Below are 16,679 nucleotides of genomic sequence, written 5' to 3'. Positions count from 1 at the left end.
GGTCTCCAGACACATGCGGAGTTCCGTATACTGGGCCCGGTTCTCTTGGGTGAAGTCGGGTACCATAGGCGTGCCAATGTATGACGCTGACTGTGGATACATCGGCGAGCGTTGGGGGAGAGGCCTCCTAGGCGAGTCTCCTCCCGCTCCTTGGTATGGGCTGGTACCGGCAGTGTACCATGGCCCGCTTGTCCAGGTGCTGTTCCTCGGTGCGGGTCGTGCGTCGTGCTCACCCGTGTATAGAGTCGGGGGTCTGTAGCGCAGCTCCGCGGGAGTATAGCCTGGGCTGTACCGGACCTCCTGGTCCGGTAGAGTACTGTGCTGTCGTCGGGCGTGGTTCTCCTCCTCTTCCTCTTCGTCTTCAGTTAGGTCATCCAGTGCTTGTAGTCTCTGGTTTAGCCTCTCCACAGGATATGCTGCTCCTTCCCGGTTGCTAGGTCTCGCTTGGACCGGTGGGGGGAGGTGGTCTGTGGGGGGTATAGACCTCGTCTGTTGGTCAAGTTCAGGGTTGTTTACTCGGCTAGGGGATGCCGCCCTGGAGGTGTGTCTAGACGAGTTCCTGGAGCCTCTGGCGGAGGGAGAGGGTGTTGTCCGTCTGATCAGCTGTTCTATTAGTTGCGCTTGCTGTCTGTCGCGCTCTGCGTCCCGTAGAGCACCAGCAGCTGCTCGCTGGCTGTCTGCTCGGTCTTGGGCCACATTCTCTTCTCTCTGAATGCGTCTTAGTTCTAGACGTATATGCTTTTCTTCGCTCCGCTGCTGGATCTGCAGTCGGTCGCGTTCAGCAGCGGCGTTCAGGCTGATGAGGAAGGCCTGCTGTAGGGTCCTCTCTGCCTCGCTGGGGGAAGGCGGTTGTATAGGGGAGCCTTCCCTCGGGGTACTCCTTGCGGAGCCTTGGAGCTCTATCTCCACGGTGCTCTCCCCGTCTTCTTCCGTGCCGAGTTCTCTCTCGGTAGCGTTGTATTCCTCCCGGGACTCATCGGGGACTACTTCTTCAGTACTGGCGGGGTGTGAAGTCATGTCTGGTTCCCACTGGTCCCCACCGTGAACTTGGTCAGTTACATTAGAGCCCGTAGGGGCCTCTATGGTCGGGGTAGTCTGGGCGTTGGGGTTAGACATACTTTTACTTTCTAGTTTTACCGCGTTTACTGTTAGTAGAAGACTAGGTTGTTGACTGACAGCGTAAGCCTCTAAGTACTGAGGGAGCCGTCGTTCGCGCTGCGGGCGTTGGTTAGGAGGATCGTTTCGTGGAGTGTTCATCATAGGCCATTTCAATATTAATAACACTATATTAATATTACACTGATTACCCTCCGGCTCGAAGGACCAATTGTAACTGAGGGGTACAATTCCCTGACTGTATTACTAGATATGATACTTACTACCACTACCTTTGTACTTAATATTCGGCCACCCAGTACACGGCATAAATATATTATGATGAACACTGTCACGTAGATGAAACGGATCCAACACAAATGTACGAATTAGAAATAGGTCTTTATTTCTACACAGCGATGGTGTGTAGAGCAAGCACTTAATCAAATCAATCACATTTATGAATGGAATTAGTATGCACTTTTATGGCAAGAGTATTCGTCGGTATATCAATAGAGAATGTCCAATCTCTGAAGGCGCAGGTGGTACATATACGACCTGGAATAGTTTAAGGAATAACAGCAATGATACTTTAATGATTATATACTGGACACACTAGGGGGGGTTAATCCGGTCGATTGTAAGCCGACAGGAGTAGGAGGGGGGGGGGGGTAGAATCCGGCTGCCTCATCCGGCCAAGGGTATCCCAGGTGAACCCACTGTAGTGCCGTTCAATGCGCCGGCGATCCTTGGACCACAGATGAAAGCAGGTGGACTCTTTGTGGGCCGGCGTTCTCCGGTCCACGGAGGAGAGACGTGAAGCGACCTCGTCTTGCAGAGCGTCTCCTCACCTTGCGTCCTCTCCAGGGGGGGGGGTTCCAACACACGGCAGTGTCGGGGGTCTTTATCCATGGAATAATCAAAGTATACAAAGCATAATCCGTGCCTGGGAAGGCGGGCTGTCGTCGGTAGAATAATCCGGTATACAGGTCCACTCGCTCGTCGGCTCTGGGGCTCCTCGGGTGCAGCTTCACGTGGGGTCAACCACCCTGGATAAGCAGCCAGTTCTCTGCCCGAAACGATGGGGTACTGACTACGGTAGTATTCTCACCGCACGAAGCACTATATATTAACAGACTATTATTAGCTTAATAGACTACGTCCAACTCGACGATATAGTGCCAAATATGACTATTCAAATATTAATATACACGATGTCTCAATACCGATGGTAGGCGAACTTGGCCTTACTCCCACACGTGGCGTCGCGGGGAGGCTTTACGTCTGTGACTCTATTGGAGGGTAAGAAACTGGACTGAAAAGGGAAGTCCTACTTTAGTAGCGCAGTATATATACGCACTATGAACAAATAGTCCCATTAGTGGTGCGGTAGTCAGATTCCTACGCGGAACTAGGACTTGTTCGTACATGTGGAGCGGTACGTTTGAACTGGGTCTGAGGGGTATGGCAGCCTGGCACCAAGGTCTCGACCAATAGTAGAATGGAGACTATTATGGGATGTTCAGTAGGCTAGAATGGATATTCAATGCATATTGTACAAGGAATATACAAGGGATATCATGGAATATTAGAGAATATACAAATACAATTAAATATATATATATAAATAAATATATATATTCGGTTTAATCTGGCCCTTCACAACAGTTAGGTTGAATGCAATAATACAGAAAGGGAAGGAATGGAGGAGGCAGAGGCGAGGAGTGAAGCTTGGAGAAGGGTGTTTACTGTAGAATCCAGTGCAATACAAGGAGAATACAGAAACTAAATAACAAACTTCACAATACAAAAACAACAACACTAAGACTTACTAGAGGGAGAACGGTGCGACACGACGTGGAGGAACAGGGGGTAACTGGAGGAATGTCGCCACAACGAAGGGGAGACAGACAGACACCTAAATACCCTGACTAATTAACAATTAAGAACACCTGGCCAACACAGAATCACAACAACACCTAGACAATAAGCAAAGAACAACTAAACACAACTAAACACAAAAGCAACTCCTAACAACCCAAAACAGTGCATGACATCACACCAGGGAAGGGAAAGACAATGACAGTACACACCATGACACCACATTAATCAAACTATTAATTATAGTTAACACAGTAGTCAGGATGTCCAGTGTACTGGAGCGCACCGATTGTTTGTCACCACTAGAGGGTGGTAGGGCGCCAATGTCAGGCCGAGGGCCAATGTCAGATAGAGGGCATTGCCCAAAGTTAGGTGGAGGATACTGCCCAGTGTTACCATCCTGCCCAGTCCAGCCAGGACCGGGCCTAGGATCCTGACACCCATGTACATGTCAAAATACTTCCCAAAGGTCAGTGAATACCACGACCACAACACCAGAGGAAGCTCAACAAATCATATTAAACCCAGATTCGGCTCAAACAAGGGACTAAACATGTTTCGCAATTATGCCACATTAATGTGGAACGCCCTACCCAAAGCTGTAAAGGAATGTGAATCACTACCCACTTTCAAAACCGCTCTAAAAGCGCACCTACGGGAGGCTGCAATTCTAAACTGGCCACGTAAATGTCCAAACCCCCCCACCCCAACCTAATAGACAGTCTCCTCCCCACCGTATGTATATATTCTCTCCCCACCGTATGTATATTTCTCTCCCACCCACCCACCCACCCCCTCCTAATGTACAGTCTCCTCCCCACCGTATGTATATATTCTCTCCCCAGCGTATGTATATTTCTCTCCCACCCACCCCCTCCTAATGTACAGTCTCCTCCCCATCATATGTATACTCTCTGTCAGGATCTATGGGTAACAGTACTGTATATTTGCATATCATATATGTCACAAATGTAACAGTATTATATACCTGTATGTCATGTATGTCCCTATGCCATAAATGTCATGTATGTTGTGTATGTCATAAATGTCACTATGAATAGAAAATGGGGGACCCTGATGTAAACAAGACAAACGTCTTTCTCTGGTCTGCATCCCGTATTGTACCCATTCTGCAATCTGTTAAATAAAGTTTTCATTCATTCATTCATTCGGAAACTGTACTGACGAACAGACTATAACTACTGGTATAAATGTACAACTGACATAGGATCAGATATTCTCTCATCTCTTCACGGCACGCTATGCACGACACGATCAAATAATCTGATTCCAGATCAGTACACGTGCTCTGTGCCACCGACCACGTGTCGACTCTGCCAGCTGACCATGTGCGGAACTGCAAGATGGCGATGCAGTGGAGAGGAAAAGAGAGGAATGTCAGTGCCGGTAACACCGAATTTCTAGCCCACGCCACACTCAATGAGGTAACGGCTTGCTTCATTTAAAATGTTTACAACAAATGAAATGAAGAAGAATACAAATTGAGTCTCTGACGTGTTTTAGGGTTGCGCAATGGCCACATGTATGCGTGGCGACACGTGGATATGACCACACACTAGCTAGCTCGCTAACATGACTACTACTGCTACTGGTATCAGTAATGAAGGTGGCATGCAACTCGGGACGGAGTTGGCTCATTGCGCTGTTTCAAATACATACAATTATGTTGTCTCTGTTTTTCGTAAGGGTATCCTATCGTTACTAACGCTAACGTCGTTATAGTATATTTCACACGGGGAGATTTGATCATAGTTTTCTACTCGGAACTCAATGTTCCGATGTTTTCACCCACAGGAAGCGGCGCACAGTTGTCAATGTCCGAACCGACCCATGTACCTTTCAGTGTTGGCGTGTCCACCCGAATATTTTAACATGCGTTTCCATGTTGTAGTTTGTTTTCTTCCTACACACATTTGTATTTTGTCACGCAAGGGGGACGAGTCCATCACCCTTCCACTGTTCTACACTGATGTTATTTCCATCATTGCTCCAGTTCCTAAACCCAGGCCAGAGTGCGTAGGCACGATAGCTCAAACCCCGCCTCTTGGGGTTTCTTACACGTCCTATCCTGGAGTATAGCGGGTTAATAAACAATAGCTCCAGTAGTATTTTTAAATCCCATGTACATTTACAGTCAGTTTCACAGACAATCCTAGGTTTGTTTGATTGATTGAAAACTTTAACAGATTGCAGAATGGGTACAGAGTACAGTACAACTCAATGACAATACACAATTGTAAAGAAACTTGAAACTTGTTAAGGGGATGCAGACCAGAGAGACTTGCGTCTTGTTGTTTACATCAGGGTCCCCCATTTTCAATTCATAATGAATTGTAACTGGGTGCAACTTGCTCCGTGCAATCAATTCTTTTGTGGATCTAGATGACATTTATGACATACACAACATACAGATATAAAAATCTAATCTAATCATCTAATCCTAACAGTAAATATATACATACGAGGTGGGCCAGTTTCGAATCACAGCCTCCCGTAGGTGCTCTTTGAGAGCGGTTTTGAAGGTGGGTAGGGATTCACATGTTTTACGGCTGTGGGTCGGTCGGTCGGTCGGTCGGTCTAATAACCCAGTCAAGATTTCCTTTTCATGTGAAAGTTCTGTTCCTAGCCACTAGCTAAAATACATCCCTCTATGCCTCGGGGAAATATAGTCCCCTAATAATGAAGAAGTCACCTGAAACAAACTGTAGCCTAATATCTGCTAGTAATTCTGAAATGAAAAACCTTGCATGCACTCTCAGACTGCAAAAAGCAGGACAAATAAATATTTTGGATGGCAATCATCTTCTGACATTTTTTACTTTCATCTCATTACACTGGGTGACTGGGATCATCCCTATGTTCCCCGGGTCCTATGTTCCCCGGGTTCTATGTTCCCCGCTTTGATTGATTAATAGATTGAACATTTTATACATTTTTATTATTTTATTAATTATTAATGTCCGCCTTGTTTCGAACGGTTAAGCTTAGGCCCTCGTTCGAACTGGTTAAGGTTAGAGTTTGGAATCAGGGCTGGTGCCTGGTGGTCTAAAATTTTCAATCTATCAATCAATCAAAGCGGGGAACATAGAACCCGGGGAACATAGGACCCGGGGAACATAGACATGCTCCCATTACACTGACCAGTCAGCATCATCTCATCTGCTATGTGTGCAACGCAAGTGTGCTCTAGTGCAGTGGTTCTCAACGTGAGGTACGGGGGTCCCTCAAGAAAAGGGGGAAAAGTTGAATTTCACAAATATTTTATTCACTAGAAGTTTAACCAATGAGAGTAAGAATGACTATTGTGATAATAGGTTTCACTCTCTCCACTGTTATATCCTCACCTACACAGTATATACTGGAATTATGCACCAAATCACATCTAAAAACAATGATCTTTTCAAATGGGGGTCCCTGACTTATTACATGTCAATTTGGGGGTCTTTGACATGAATACGCTTGAGAACCAATGCTCTTCTAGTGAATAAAATAACACGATAATGGAGATTTTATTGTTCTGTTTTCTTACTACATAGATTCAACTTATTTGTCTCTTTATGGCTCTCTTTTTCTCTCTCTGGGGAAGGTGGTCCTCCTGAGTAAGGAGGTTGAGGAAAGCATGGAGATGGACACAGAGTCCTGTGTGGACCACTCCATCTTGGCCATCTTTGAAGACTCCACTCCTGCTTCAGAGGTCTGTATTAAAGGACCATGCTGGTGATAATCCTAGCTTAACTAATTTACTGCCTTAACATTTAGGAATGCTCAGTCCTGCCTAAGGCTTCCTGATTGTCGAGCCCCATACCTGCCTTGTTAACATTCTAAATGAGTTAACGTTGAAAAACGTCACTTTGACTATAAAACCTATATTTTTAAGGTTGTAAGACTTATAATTGGCCAAATAAATGATTGAAGCGTATTGCTAAATATATAGTATTTTGTAGAGGTCGACCAAAATTAATAACATTTGTATCGGCCGTTTATGTTACAGATTTCCATTTTATTAGCTCTAGTGGGCCCAGCGTGAAGATACTGGTATCATGTGGAACTAGAGATCCTGGGGAATCCAAAGGTACCAAGTACAGGTATCAGCCTAGCATGGTATTTTAAATCTATCTCCTGTACTGGTATGGTGATAGTCTTATTTTAAATCCATCTCCTACTCCTATACTGGTATGGTGATAATCCTAGTTTTAATATATCTCCTGTACTGCTATGGTTTTCTCAAGTTTCTTTAATAGTTGTCATACAGAAGTACAGAATACTTTTATACAAAATGCTTCTTACTGTTACGCTCCAGAGACTGTGCAAGACAAGATAAGTATGAAATAAAATAACATAGTATAGCATGTAAATTAGAAGTAAAAAATGATGTCACAGTGTTCAGTATAGACATATGTACAATGTTCGATGCAGAATAGACGTAACTGAGTTACCATATAATATACAATATACTATGCAGTGTACTAATATACAATACTATATAGTGCAAGGCAGAAATGGGATGAGGTGCAATTTAGGTACAATTTACAGTAGGTGTGCGAGTTGTAGTGCAAATCCTTTATCAATAAATATAAAGTGTGTTTGTGTGATCTAAAGTGTGGAGAGTGGGTGCTGCAGTGTGTTGTTTGTTTAAGTGAGTGTGTGGGTGTGTGTGCTGTGTGCATTTGATGGTTGTTGTTGCATAGTGTTTATTGTTCGTTTAGCAGCCTGATGGCCTGGGGATAGAAGCTTCTTCTGAGTCTTTCTGTGCTCGCCTTAAGACTCCGGTATCGCTTGCCTGACCGCAGCAGTTCAAAGAGGCAGTTGTTCGGGTGGCTGGAGTCCTTGATGATTCTCTTAGCCTTCCCCCTGCACCGCTTGTTGTAAATGTTCTGGAGGGTGGGAAGCCCCCCTCCAATTGTGCGTTCGGCTGAACGTGTCACTCTTTGTAGTCTGCTACGGTCTTGTGCAGTGCTATTCCCAAACCAGGAGGTGATGTTGCCAGTCAGGATGCTCTCTATTGTACATGAGTAGAAGTTCCTAAGGATCTTCTGACTGACTTGGAACTTCCTTAGGCGCCTGAGGAAGTAGAGGCGTTGTCGTGCCTTCTTCACAACACTGTCAATGTGTGTGGTCCATGTCAAGTCCTCGGATATGTGGGCTCCGAGGTACTTGAAACTGTTCACTCTCTCAACCGGTGCCCCGTCGATGCTGAGGGGGCTGTAGTCCTTGACCCCCGACCTCCTGAAGTCCACAATCATCTCTTTTGTTTTGCTGACGTTCAGGGAGAGGCAGTTCTCCTGACACCACTGTGACAGATTCTCTACCTCTTCCAGGTAGGCCCTCTCGTCGTTGGCAGAGATCAGGCCCACCACTACTGTGTCATCAGCAAATTTGATGATTGTGTTGTTGTTCCGCTGTGCCACGCAGTCATGTGTGTACAGGGAGTAGAGAAGGGGGCTCAGAACACAGCCCTGGGGGGCCCCTATGTTGAGCGTGATGGATGAGGAGGTGCAGTTGCCTGCTCTTACCACCTGGGGTCTGCCCGTCAGGAAGTCCAAGACCCACTGGCAGAGGTCATAGTTCAAGCCCAGGTCCCTGAGCTTGGCTATGAGTTTGGAGGGGACTATGGTATTGAATGCTGAGCTGTAGTCGATGAACAGCATTCTCACATAGTTCCCCTGCCTCTTGTCCAGGTGTGATGCTGCTGTGTGCAGCACATGGGCTATGGCGTCCTCCGTGGACCTGTTGGGGCGATATGCAAATTGCAGGGGGTCCAGGTTGATGGGGAGGGAGGAACAGATGTAGCCCTTCACTAGCTTCTCAAAGCACTTCATGGCTAGGGAGGTGAGGGCTACAGGGCGGTAGTCGTTGAGGCAAGCGGGCGTAGATTTTTTGGGTACAGGGATGATGGTGGACTTCTTCAGACAGGTGGGGATGACAGCCTGTTCCAAGGACAGGTTAAAGATGTCAGTGAATACCGGGGCCAGTTGGTCGGCACAGACTTTTAGGACGCGGCCGGGGATGCCGTCCGGTCCTGCTGCCTTCCTGATATTCACTTTTTTAAAGGTCCGCCTCACCTCATGCTCTGTTACCCTGAACACTGAGTCTCCATCAGCAGACCCCCCCCCCCCCCCCCCCCATTGCCGTGGTTTGTAGGCTGGTGTTGTTATTCACAACCTCAAACCTCGCATAGAAGGAATTGAGATCATTTGCTAAGGAGATGTCACTGTTCAGTTTGAGGGAGGTGCCTTTGTAGTCTGTCATTGTTCTGAGGCCCTGCCACATACCTCTAGAGTCAGCCTGTTCAAACTGAAGTTCAACTTTATCCCTGTAACGCCGTTTTGCCTCTATTACTGCTCTCCTGACATTGTATCTTGCCGTCTTGTGTTCTTCCATGTTGCCTGTCGCCAGCCCGGTGTTGTAGGCTGAGGTGCGCACTTTCAGAGCCTCACGGACGGATTTATCTACCCAGGGCTTTTGATTTGGGTATATTCTAATTGTGGTAGAGGGGATTATTTCTTCTACCAGAGTACAGACAAAGTCAAGCACCGTTTCAGTGTATTCGTTAATATTGGCTGTGTTATCACGGAATACACTCCAGTCTGTGCATTCAAGCGCAGCTTGGAGTGTCTCCTCTGACGTCACGGTCCAACGCTTAACCTCTCGCGATACTACCGGCGTTCGCTTGAGACTTTGTTTGTACTTTGGCAAAAGAAAGATGGCGGCGTGATCGGACTTACCGAATGGACTAAGAGCCTGTGACTTGTACCCATTCTTAAATTGCGAGTATACATGGTCTAATATGTTCTCGCCTCTGGTGGGACAGGTCACATGCTGATAGAAATTCGGCAACACCTTTTTAACACTTTCAGCGCCACGCCTGGTTTTCCGTTTTACCGCTTGAATGCCACCATTGGCGCCAATGTTAACGTTAATATCGCCTAATCTATGTTTTAAATTATGGCTATGTGTCTAATCTGCCCATCGCATTATCAAAGACTATTTTCCAGTCAGTGCTGTGAAGGCAGATTGTTTTTTTATCGCGTCGTTGCCGTTTCAGAGCAGTTAGAAAAGCCCCCGTTTTGATATAAAAAACAGCTCATTCTGGAGCATTCTATGAAAATCGTCTTTTAGTGGAATATTCCACAACGTTGATATTCGTCGGCCTTTTTATGAATCGTTTTCAAATAAACGCTAGATGATCAATATTATACGTGCACGCACGCACATTACGGCCGCGCACTGATAATCGCCCCGTTGATTTCCTCTCGGACTTTTACAGTGAAACCGAAAGAGCCCATTTCACAAAACAGCTTATAACTTCATCAAACTTACTCTGATTATCCTACCACTGATAACATAGAGTCCTTACCTGACATCAGATGGTATCCAACTGGTATATTCCAATTCCTGATCACCATTCGAAAAAATCGATACGTGTATGGATCCAACGCGATACAGTAGAACTCCATGATCCGCGGGGATCTGAGGCTCCAGAATGAACTCTAGTAACCCCGGCTGGATCAGTGAACTGGAAAATGTGGAGTACCGGATTTTTTTCCCCATTCATTTTCATTGAGTCCATTCCAAAATCACTTATGTCATCTGGGAGACGACAGGGGGCGCTTTTTTCCACAGTGATCGTCGGCGCCCCTCGGCTATACTCGGGTAGGCTCGGGTGATGCAATAATTTTTCAGATCGCAAAAAAAATAAAAAATCCGAGAAATCTCGTGAGTGGCTAGCAACCACCTATAAAAAAACACAAGAAATCTCGTGATTGGCACTGAAAGAGTTAAGACGCGCGCTGTTGAAATCGCCCAGAACCAAAATGGCAGCGTCAACGCTAGCTATCTGTAGTTTGTTTACCTGGTGATAATCCTAGTTTAAATATATCTCCTATACTGGTAATATGGTGATAATTCTAGTTTAAATCTATCTCCTGTACTGGTATGGTGATAATCCTAGTTTAAATCTATCTCCTGGTCATGTTAAAACTATCAAAGGAAGGACCTACGGAAAGCGGTGAGTTTCTGAATGTAAACAAGGAAGTAAAAAACGCAGAGAGAGAGAAACATCTAAGGAGCTACCTCTTTGTACAATTATATAAGGGATAGGTCTGATGCAGCCCTCTGGTTGGTCGATAGCCATGTATATCCACATTATACCATGACTTACTGAGCAACGGCCTCTTAGCAGGTCTATTTTACTAGGCTGTAAATAATATCAGAGCAACAGAGAAAAATGACTGCATTGTAACAATGAGTTAACGTACAGAGGGTTTTACCAGATACTTCATTAAGAGGATTGAACTCCCATTTATTTCCTGGAATGCATCACATGGGTTTCACAAAGTGCTGGCATACTGCTCTCCACCCCCACTCTTAGAAGACTAGAGCAGGCACCGGTTCCATTCACCTCAATGGGAGATGTTGTTGAGGTATTGGCAGAATATGACTCATTCTTGCTCTCCTGTTGTTGAAATCAAGGTAAAAAAAAAAAAAAAAAAACGATTGGACCCTTCTCTGCCAAGGTGAGGGTGTTCTGAACATTGTTTGTCTGACTTGTAGATCCAGCACAATTTGTGTGCTGTTTTCATCACGGGCTGAACTTCTCAGCTTCTCTAATACTATGAGAGAAATATCAAAATGCTTAGAAAGATGATTTTTTGATGTTAGATTAGGTCTTAAAAGAAATTAAGTAAAAATGTATACCACCTTCTTATGCTTTAGTATAGAGGTGTTCTCAAGCACAACAGCAGTGAATGAGTTAATGTTAGGTGCTTTGATAAATCTGTTGCGTTGGCACTTGGCACCCTGCGCTGCTCTGTAGCATCTTAAGTATCCTTTGCCTTTCCCTGTTCATTCGTCTCAAACACGAAGCATTTCAGTGTGCGTGCGTGCGTGTGTGTGTGTGTGTGTGTCACCCACCCACCGACAGCACCTTGTAGTGTGTCAAGAGAAATGCAGGCACCGGCAACTGGTAACGATATTGTGGCAAATGAGTATCAAATATATTTTAAATATTCAGTATCGATATATATTGAAAAATATATAATTTTGGACAACTTTAATGTGTTGTGTAAGTAATCAATGTGGTGAGAGAAGTTCTAAAGTACTTGACACTTATTCTTTCATTTCATTTATTCGTTTATTTGGAAGGGACAGCATGTATTAATGGACAATACATATAATGCACTGTAAATACACAGGATTTAGCAAGGGATGCTAATTTTCATCATCAGTCCCCAAACAAAACAAATAATATACAAAAACAGAGCAATATAAATACATGTTAAAAACAAAATAACACTAATTTACAAATGGCTACAAAGCTAAAAGGACCAAGACCATAAAGGTCCTATATATGGTCACATGCTTGGTGTTCTAGAAACTTTTTTTTTACTTTGAGTTTAAAAGTAGTAAAAGTTGGACATTCTCGCATGGTGGTAGGTAAACTGTTCCATGACATACTTCCCTGCACTGACAAAGTGACAATACATTCTGACCGAAAGTGGTGCGTCGGCGCTGCTCCTTGCAATCCTCATCAGTGCATGTTGGTGACAGTTGTGCTATTGATGCCCCTTCGCAGGCCAAGAGCAGAGCAGAAGAAGAGGAGAGTGAGTCTACCTTGCTAACGGCTCTGACGGAGATCCTGGACATTGTGGAGGATGATGAGGGGACCCTGTCTCCCTTCGACACCCTGCCAGAACCTGAGCTCCTCGCCAACCAGAAACACAGGGACAGCTCTCCGGTGGGTCCAGTCATCACCAAATAAATGGCAATAAACTGCTACCCCCAAAAGTGGGGTTGGAGATAGTGTTTTGATATTTGGACAGACACTATTCCAAAGCCACAGCATTCAGTCTGGCTCACCTATGAATGAATGAATGAATAATGAATGAATGAATGAATGAATGATCATTACATTTATATAGCGCTTTTTCTAGACACCCAAAGCGCTCCCCACAATGTAGGGTGGAAATTGCCTCCTTCACCACCACTGGTAGCACCCAACCTTGGGCTACGCACTACGCAGGCTCAATGGCTGCCATACACTGGCACCAGGCACACATCACACTATACAATGGCTGAAGGGCTCAGGAGACAGGGATGGATATCAGACAATTAAGGGGGAGGGATGATTAGGTGGCCTTGATGTCAGAGACCTGATTGGGAATTTGGCCAGGAACGTCGGGGGAACCCCCTACTCCTTGCGATAGGCGCTGTAACTGAGGGGTACAATTCCCTGACTGTATTACTAGATATGATACTTACTACCACTACCTTTGTACTTAATATTCGGCCACCCAGTACACGGCATAAATATATTATGATGAACACTGTCACGTAGATGAAACGGATCCAACACAAATGTACGAATTAGAAATAGGTCTTTATTTCTACACAGCGATGGTGTGTAGAGCAAGCACTTAATCAAATCAATCACATTTATGAATGGAAATAGTATGCACTTTTATGGCAAGAGTATTCGTCGGTATATCAATAGAGAATGTCCAATCTCTAAAGGCGCAGGTGGTACATATACTACCTGGAATAGTTTAAGGAATAACAGCAATGATACTTTAATGATTATATACTGGACACACTAGGGGGGGTTAATCCGGTCGCTTGTAAGCCGACAGGAGTAGGAGGGGGGGGGGTAGAATCCGGCTGCCTCATCCGGCCAAGGGTATCCCAGGTGAACCCACTGTAGTGCCGTTCGATGCACCGGCGATCCTTGGACCACAGATGAAAGCAGGTGGACTCTTTGTGGGCCGGCTCTCTCCGGTCCACGGGGGAGAGACGTGAAGCGACCTCGTCTTGCAGAGCGTCTCCTCACCTTGCGTCCTCTCCAGGGGGGGGGGGTTCCAACACACGGCAGTGTCGGGGGTCTTTATCCATGGAATAATCAAAGTATACAAAGCATAATCCGTGCCTGGGAAGGCGGGCTGTCGTCGGTAGAATAATCCGGTATACAGGTCCACTCGCTCGTCGGCTCTGGGGCTCCTCGGGTGCAGCTTCACGTGGGGTCAACCACCCTGGGTAATCAGCCAGTTCTCTGCCCGAAACGATGGGGTACTGACTACGGTAGTATTCTCACCGCACGAAGCACTATATATTAACAGACTATTATTAGCTTAATAGACTACGTCCAACTCGACGATATAGTGCCAAATATGACTATTCAAATATTAATATACACGATGTCTCAATACCGATGGTAGGCGAACTTGGCCTTACTCCCACACGTGGCGTCGCGGGGAGGCTTTACGTCTGTGACTCTATTGGAGGGTAAGAAACTGGACTGAAAAGAAAGTCCTACTTTAGTAGCGCAGTATATATACGCACTATGAACAAATAGTCCCATTAGTGGTGCGGTAGTCAGATTCCTACGCGGAACTAGGACTTGTTCGTACATGTGGAGCGGTACGTTTGAACTGGGTCTGAGGGGTATGGCAGCCTGGCACCAAGGTCTCGACCAATAGTAGAATGGAGACTATTATGGGATGTTCAGTAGGCTAGAATGGATATTCAATGCATATTGTACAAGGAATATACAAGGGATATCAGGGAATATTAGAGAATATACAAATACAATTAAATATATATATGTAAATAAATATATATATTCGGTTTAATCTGGCCCTTCACAACAGCCACCCCCTGAATAGGTCCCAGACCTAATCAGTTAAACAGAGACAGATTAATCGCGTTGTCTATTTACACATAAGGGTTTGCTGTAGGGGTCAGTCAACTTCACAAAGTCATAGGGTTATAGGGTCATGGTCATCATCGATTGTGTCTGGGAGTCGAGGCAGTTCTATGAGCCTCGCCACGGGACGGGTGTAAGTGCGACCCTGGACGAGCACTTCAGCTGCTCGGACCTTGCCGTCGGCACCGGTGATCACTTTGCTTACGCGGCCGGCCGGCCACATAGCTCTGGGCAGTGATTGATCAATAATCATGACGACTGTTCCTTCTGTCAAATTGTCTCTCTCCTTTACCCACTTCTGGCGGGTCTGTAGAGACGGTAGGTAGTGCAGTAGGAAACTGTTCCAAAACTTGTCGGCTAATACTTGGCTGTACCTCCACATTCGTCGGCCGTTCGCTTCTTCAGGCCGGTACATTGTCTGTGGTAATGCAGGATCTAGCCGCCCCATCAGGAGTGTGTTGGGATAACTGCTTAGGCGACCACCCACTCTGATGAGGGTATGAGCGTCGCTCTCGGGGGCCAGATGAATTAATCTGCTGTCGGATGGGACGGGCTTTCCTCCCTGTAGACAGGCCAATCCATCGGGGAACGAGTCTCTCTGGGCTCGCTGCAGTAGAAGCAATTCTGCTTCCTCGTAGTTAGCTGCTGACATATCAGCGGGGGACTTGCACTCCGGGTGGTACCGCAGGAATGTTCTTTGTTGTGCACTCTCTATGGACGTGCAATCGTCTATGTTAGGGTCGGTGGAGGCTACGGTGCTCAATCCACAGAACACAGACTTCTTATTTTCCACCTCCTCTGGACTTGCTTCCCTCGGGATAGGCATGGGCCACTGTCCTTCCGGGAGTCTTAGGAATGCGGGGCAGTCACTGTAGACATTGCGACGGGTGAGGTCATCCAGGGGCATCCCCCGGGTGATGACGTCAGCTGGGTTCTGTTTTGTATCAACGTAGCGCCACTCTGTTTCTCCGGTTAACTCTTCGGTTAAGTCTTGAATCTCTGTGACTCTGACTCCCACGAAGACTTTGTACTTGCATGAGTCCGATTTGATCCAGGCGAGTACCGTCGTGGAATCTGACCACAGGATTGTTCTAGACACCGGTATGGTGAGCTCACGTTGGATGAGCGTGGCTAGGTGCGCTCCGGCTAGGGCTGCGCAGAGCTCTAGACGTGGGATAGATTGTTGCTTGCGTGGGGCTATTCTCGAGCGGGCGAGGACAAATGCTGTGTAGATCTCTCCCCCCTTCTCTTGGGCCCGTAAGTAGGCTACTGATCCGTATGCGACCTCTGAGGCGTCACTGAAGACGTGTAAGTCCATTTTACATGTCTCTGGCCTCACCGTGGGTGGGAAGTAGCTTCGGCGCATATTAACGCCTGGGAGTGAGTGGAGCTCCATCTCCCACTCTCTCCAGGTGGATGCAAGGTGTGCGGGAATGGGGTCGTCCCAGCCCTGGTCCTTGTCCCACAATGCTCGTACAATCATTTTTGCCCTGGTGGTGTACGGTAGAATACATCCTAGCGGGTCATATTGTCGGGCGAGTGTTGTGTACACACTCCGTCTGGTGGTCGGCGCCGCCGCCGGCCTTCCCTGCTCCGTAGTCAGGGGCTTGTGTCTGTAGTGAAGCGAATCTGTTTTGAATCGCCACACCAATCCCAGGGTCATCTCCTGGGCTTCTCCCGGGATTGTAGCCATCCAGGTCTCGCTGCTGGCTGCCTTGTCCTCGGAGGAGAGGCTGCGCAGTACTTGCGGATCGCTGCTGGCCCACTGCCTGAGATCAAAGCCGCCTTTGATCAATGAGGCGCGGAGTTTAATCAGGAGAGCCTCGGCTTCTTCTTGGGTTGAAAGGCTTTGTAGACAGTTGTCTACGTAGAAGCTGTTCTTTACGCTGTGTCGGACCTCTTCGTCCGCTGCTGGGTCCTCTGCTACATGTTTCTGTAGTGCAAATGTAGCACAGCAGGGGCTGCACGTCGTTCCGAAGGGGAG

The 16,679-nt window shown here is 46.5% G+C and overlaps 1 protein-coding gene across 1 annotated transcript in view; it reads left to right on the top strand.

Annotated features, from left to right (window-relative positions):
- The first annotated feature begins 4,358 nt into the window (after nucleotides 1–4,358).
- The window catches only part of LOC311231982 (uncharacterized protein), a 39,606-nt gene continuing 27,285 nt past the window's right edge, over nucleotides 4,359–16,679 (top strand). The window contains exons 1-3 of the mRNA XM_084318629.1: nucleotides 4,359–4,421; nucleotides 6,584–6,691; nucleotides 12,572–12,733. Coding sequence (XP_084174755.1) covers nucleotides 6,617–6,691; nucleotides 12,572–12,733 — 237 coding nt within the window. The 5' untranslated portion in view covers nucleotides 4,359–4,421; nucleotides 6,584–6,616. The remainder of the gene's footprint in view (nucleotides 4,422–6,583; nucleotides 6,692–12,571; nucleotides 12,734–16,679) is intronic.

The sequence above is a fragment of the Notolepis coatsorum genome, assembly GCF_963971535.1.
Source record: "Notolepis coatsorum genome assembly, chromosome: 7".
NCBI lineage: Eukaryota > Metazoa > Chordata > Actinopteri > Aulopiformes > Paralepididae > Notolepis > Notolepis coatsorum.
The sequence above is the reverse complement of the archived record's forward strand: the minus strand, read 5'-3'. Positions and strand labels throughout refer to the sequence as shown.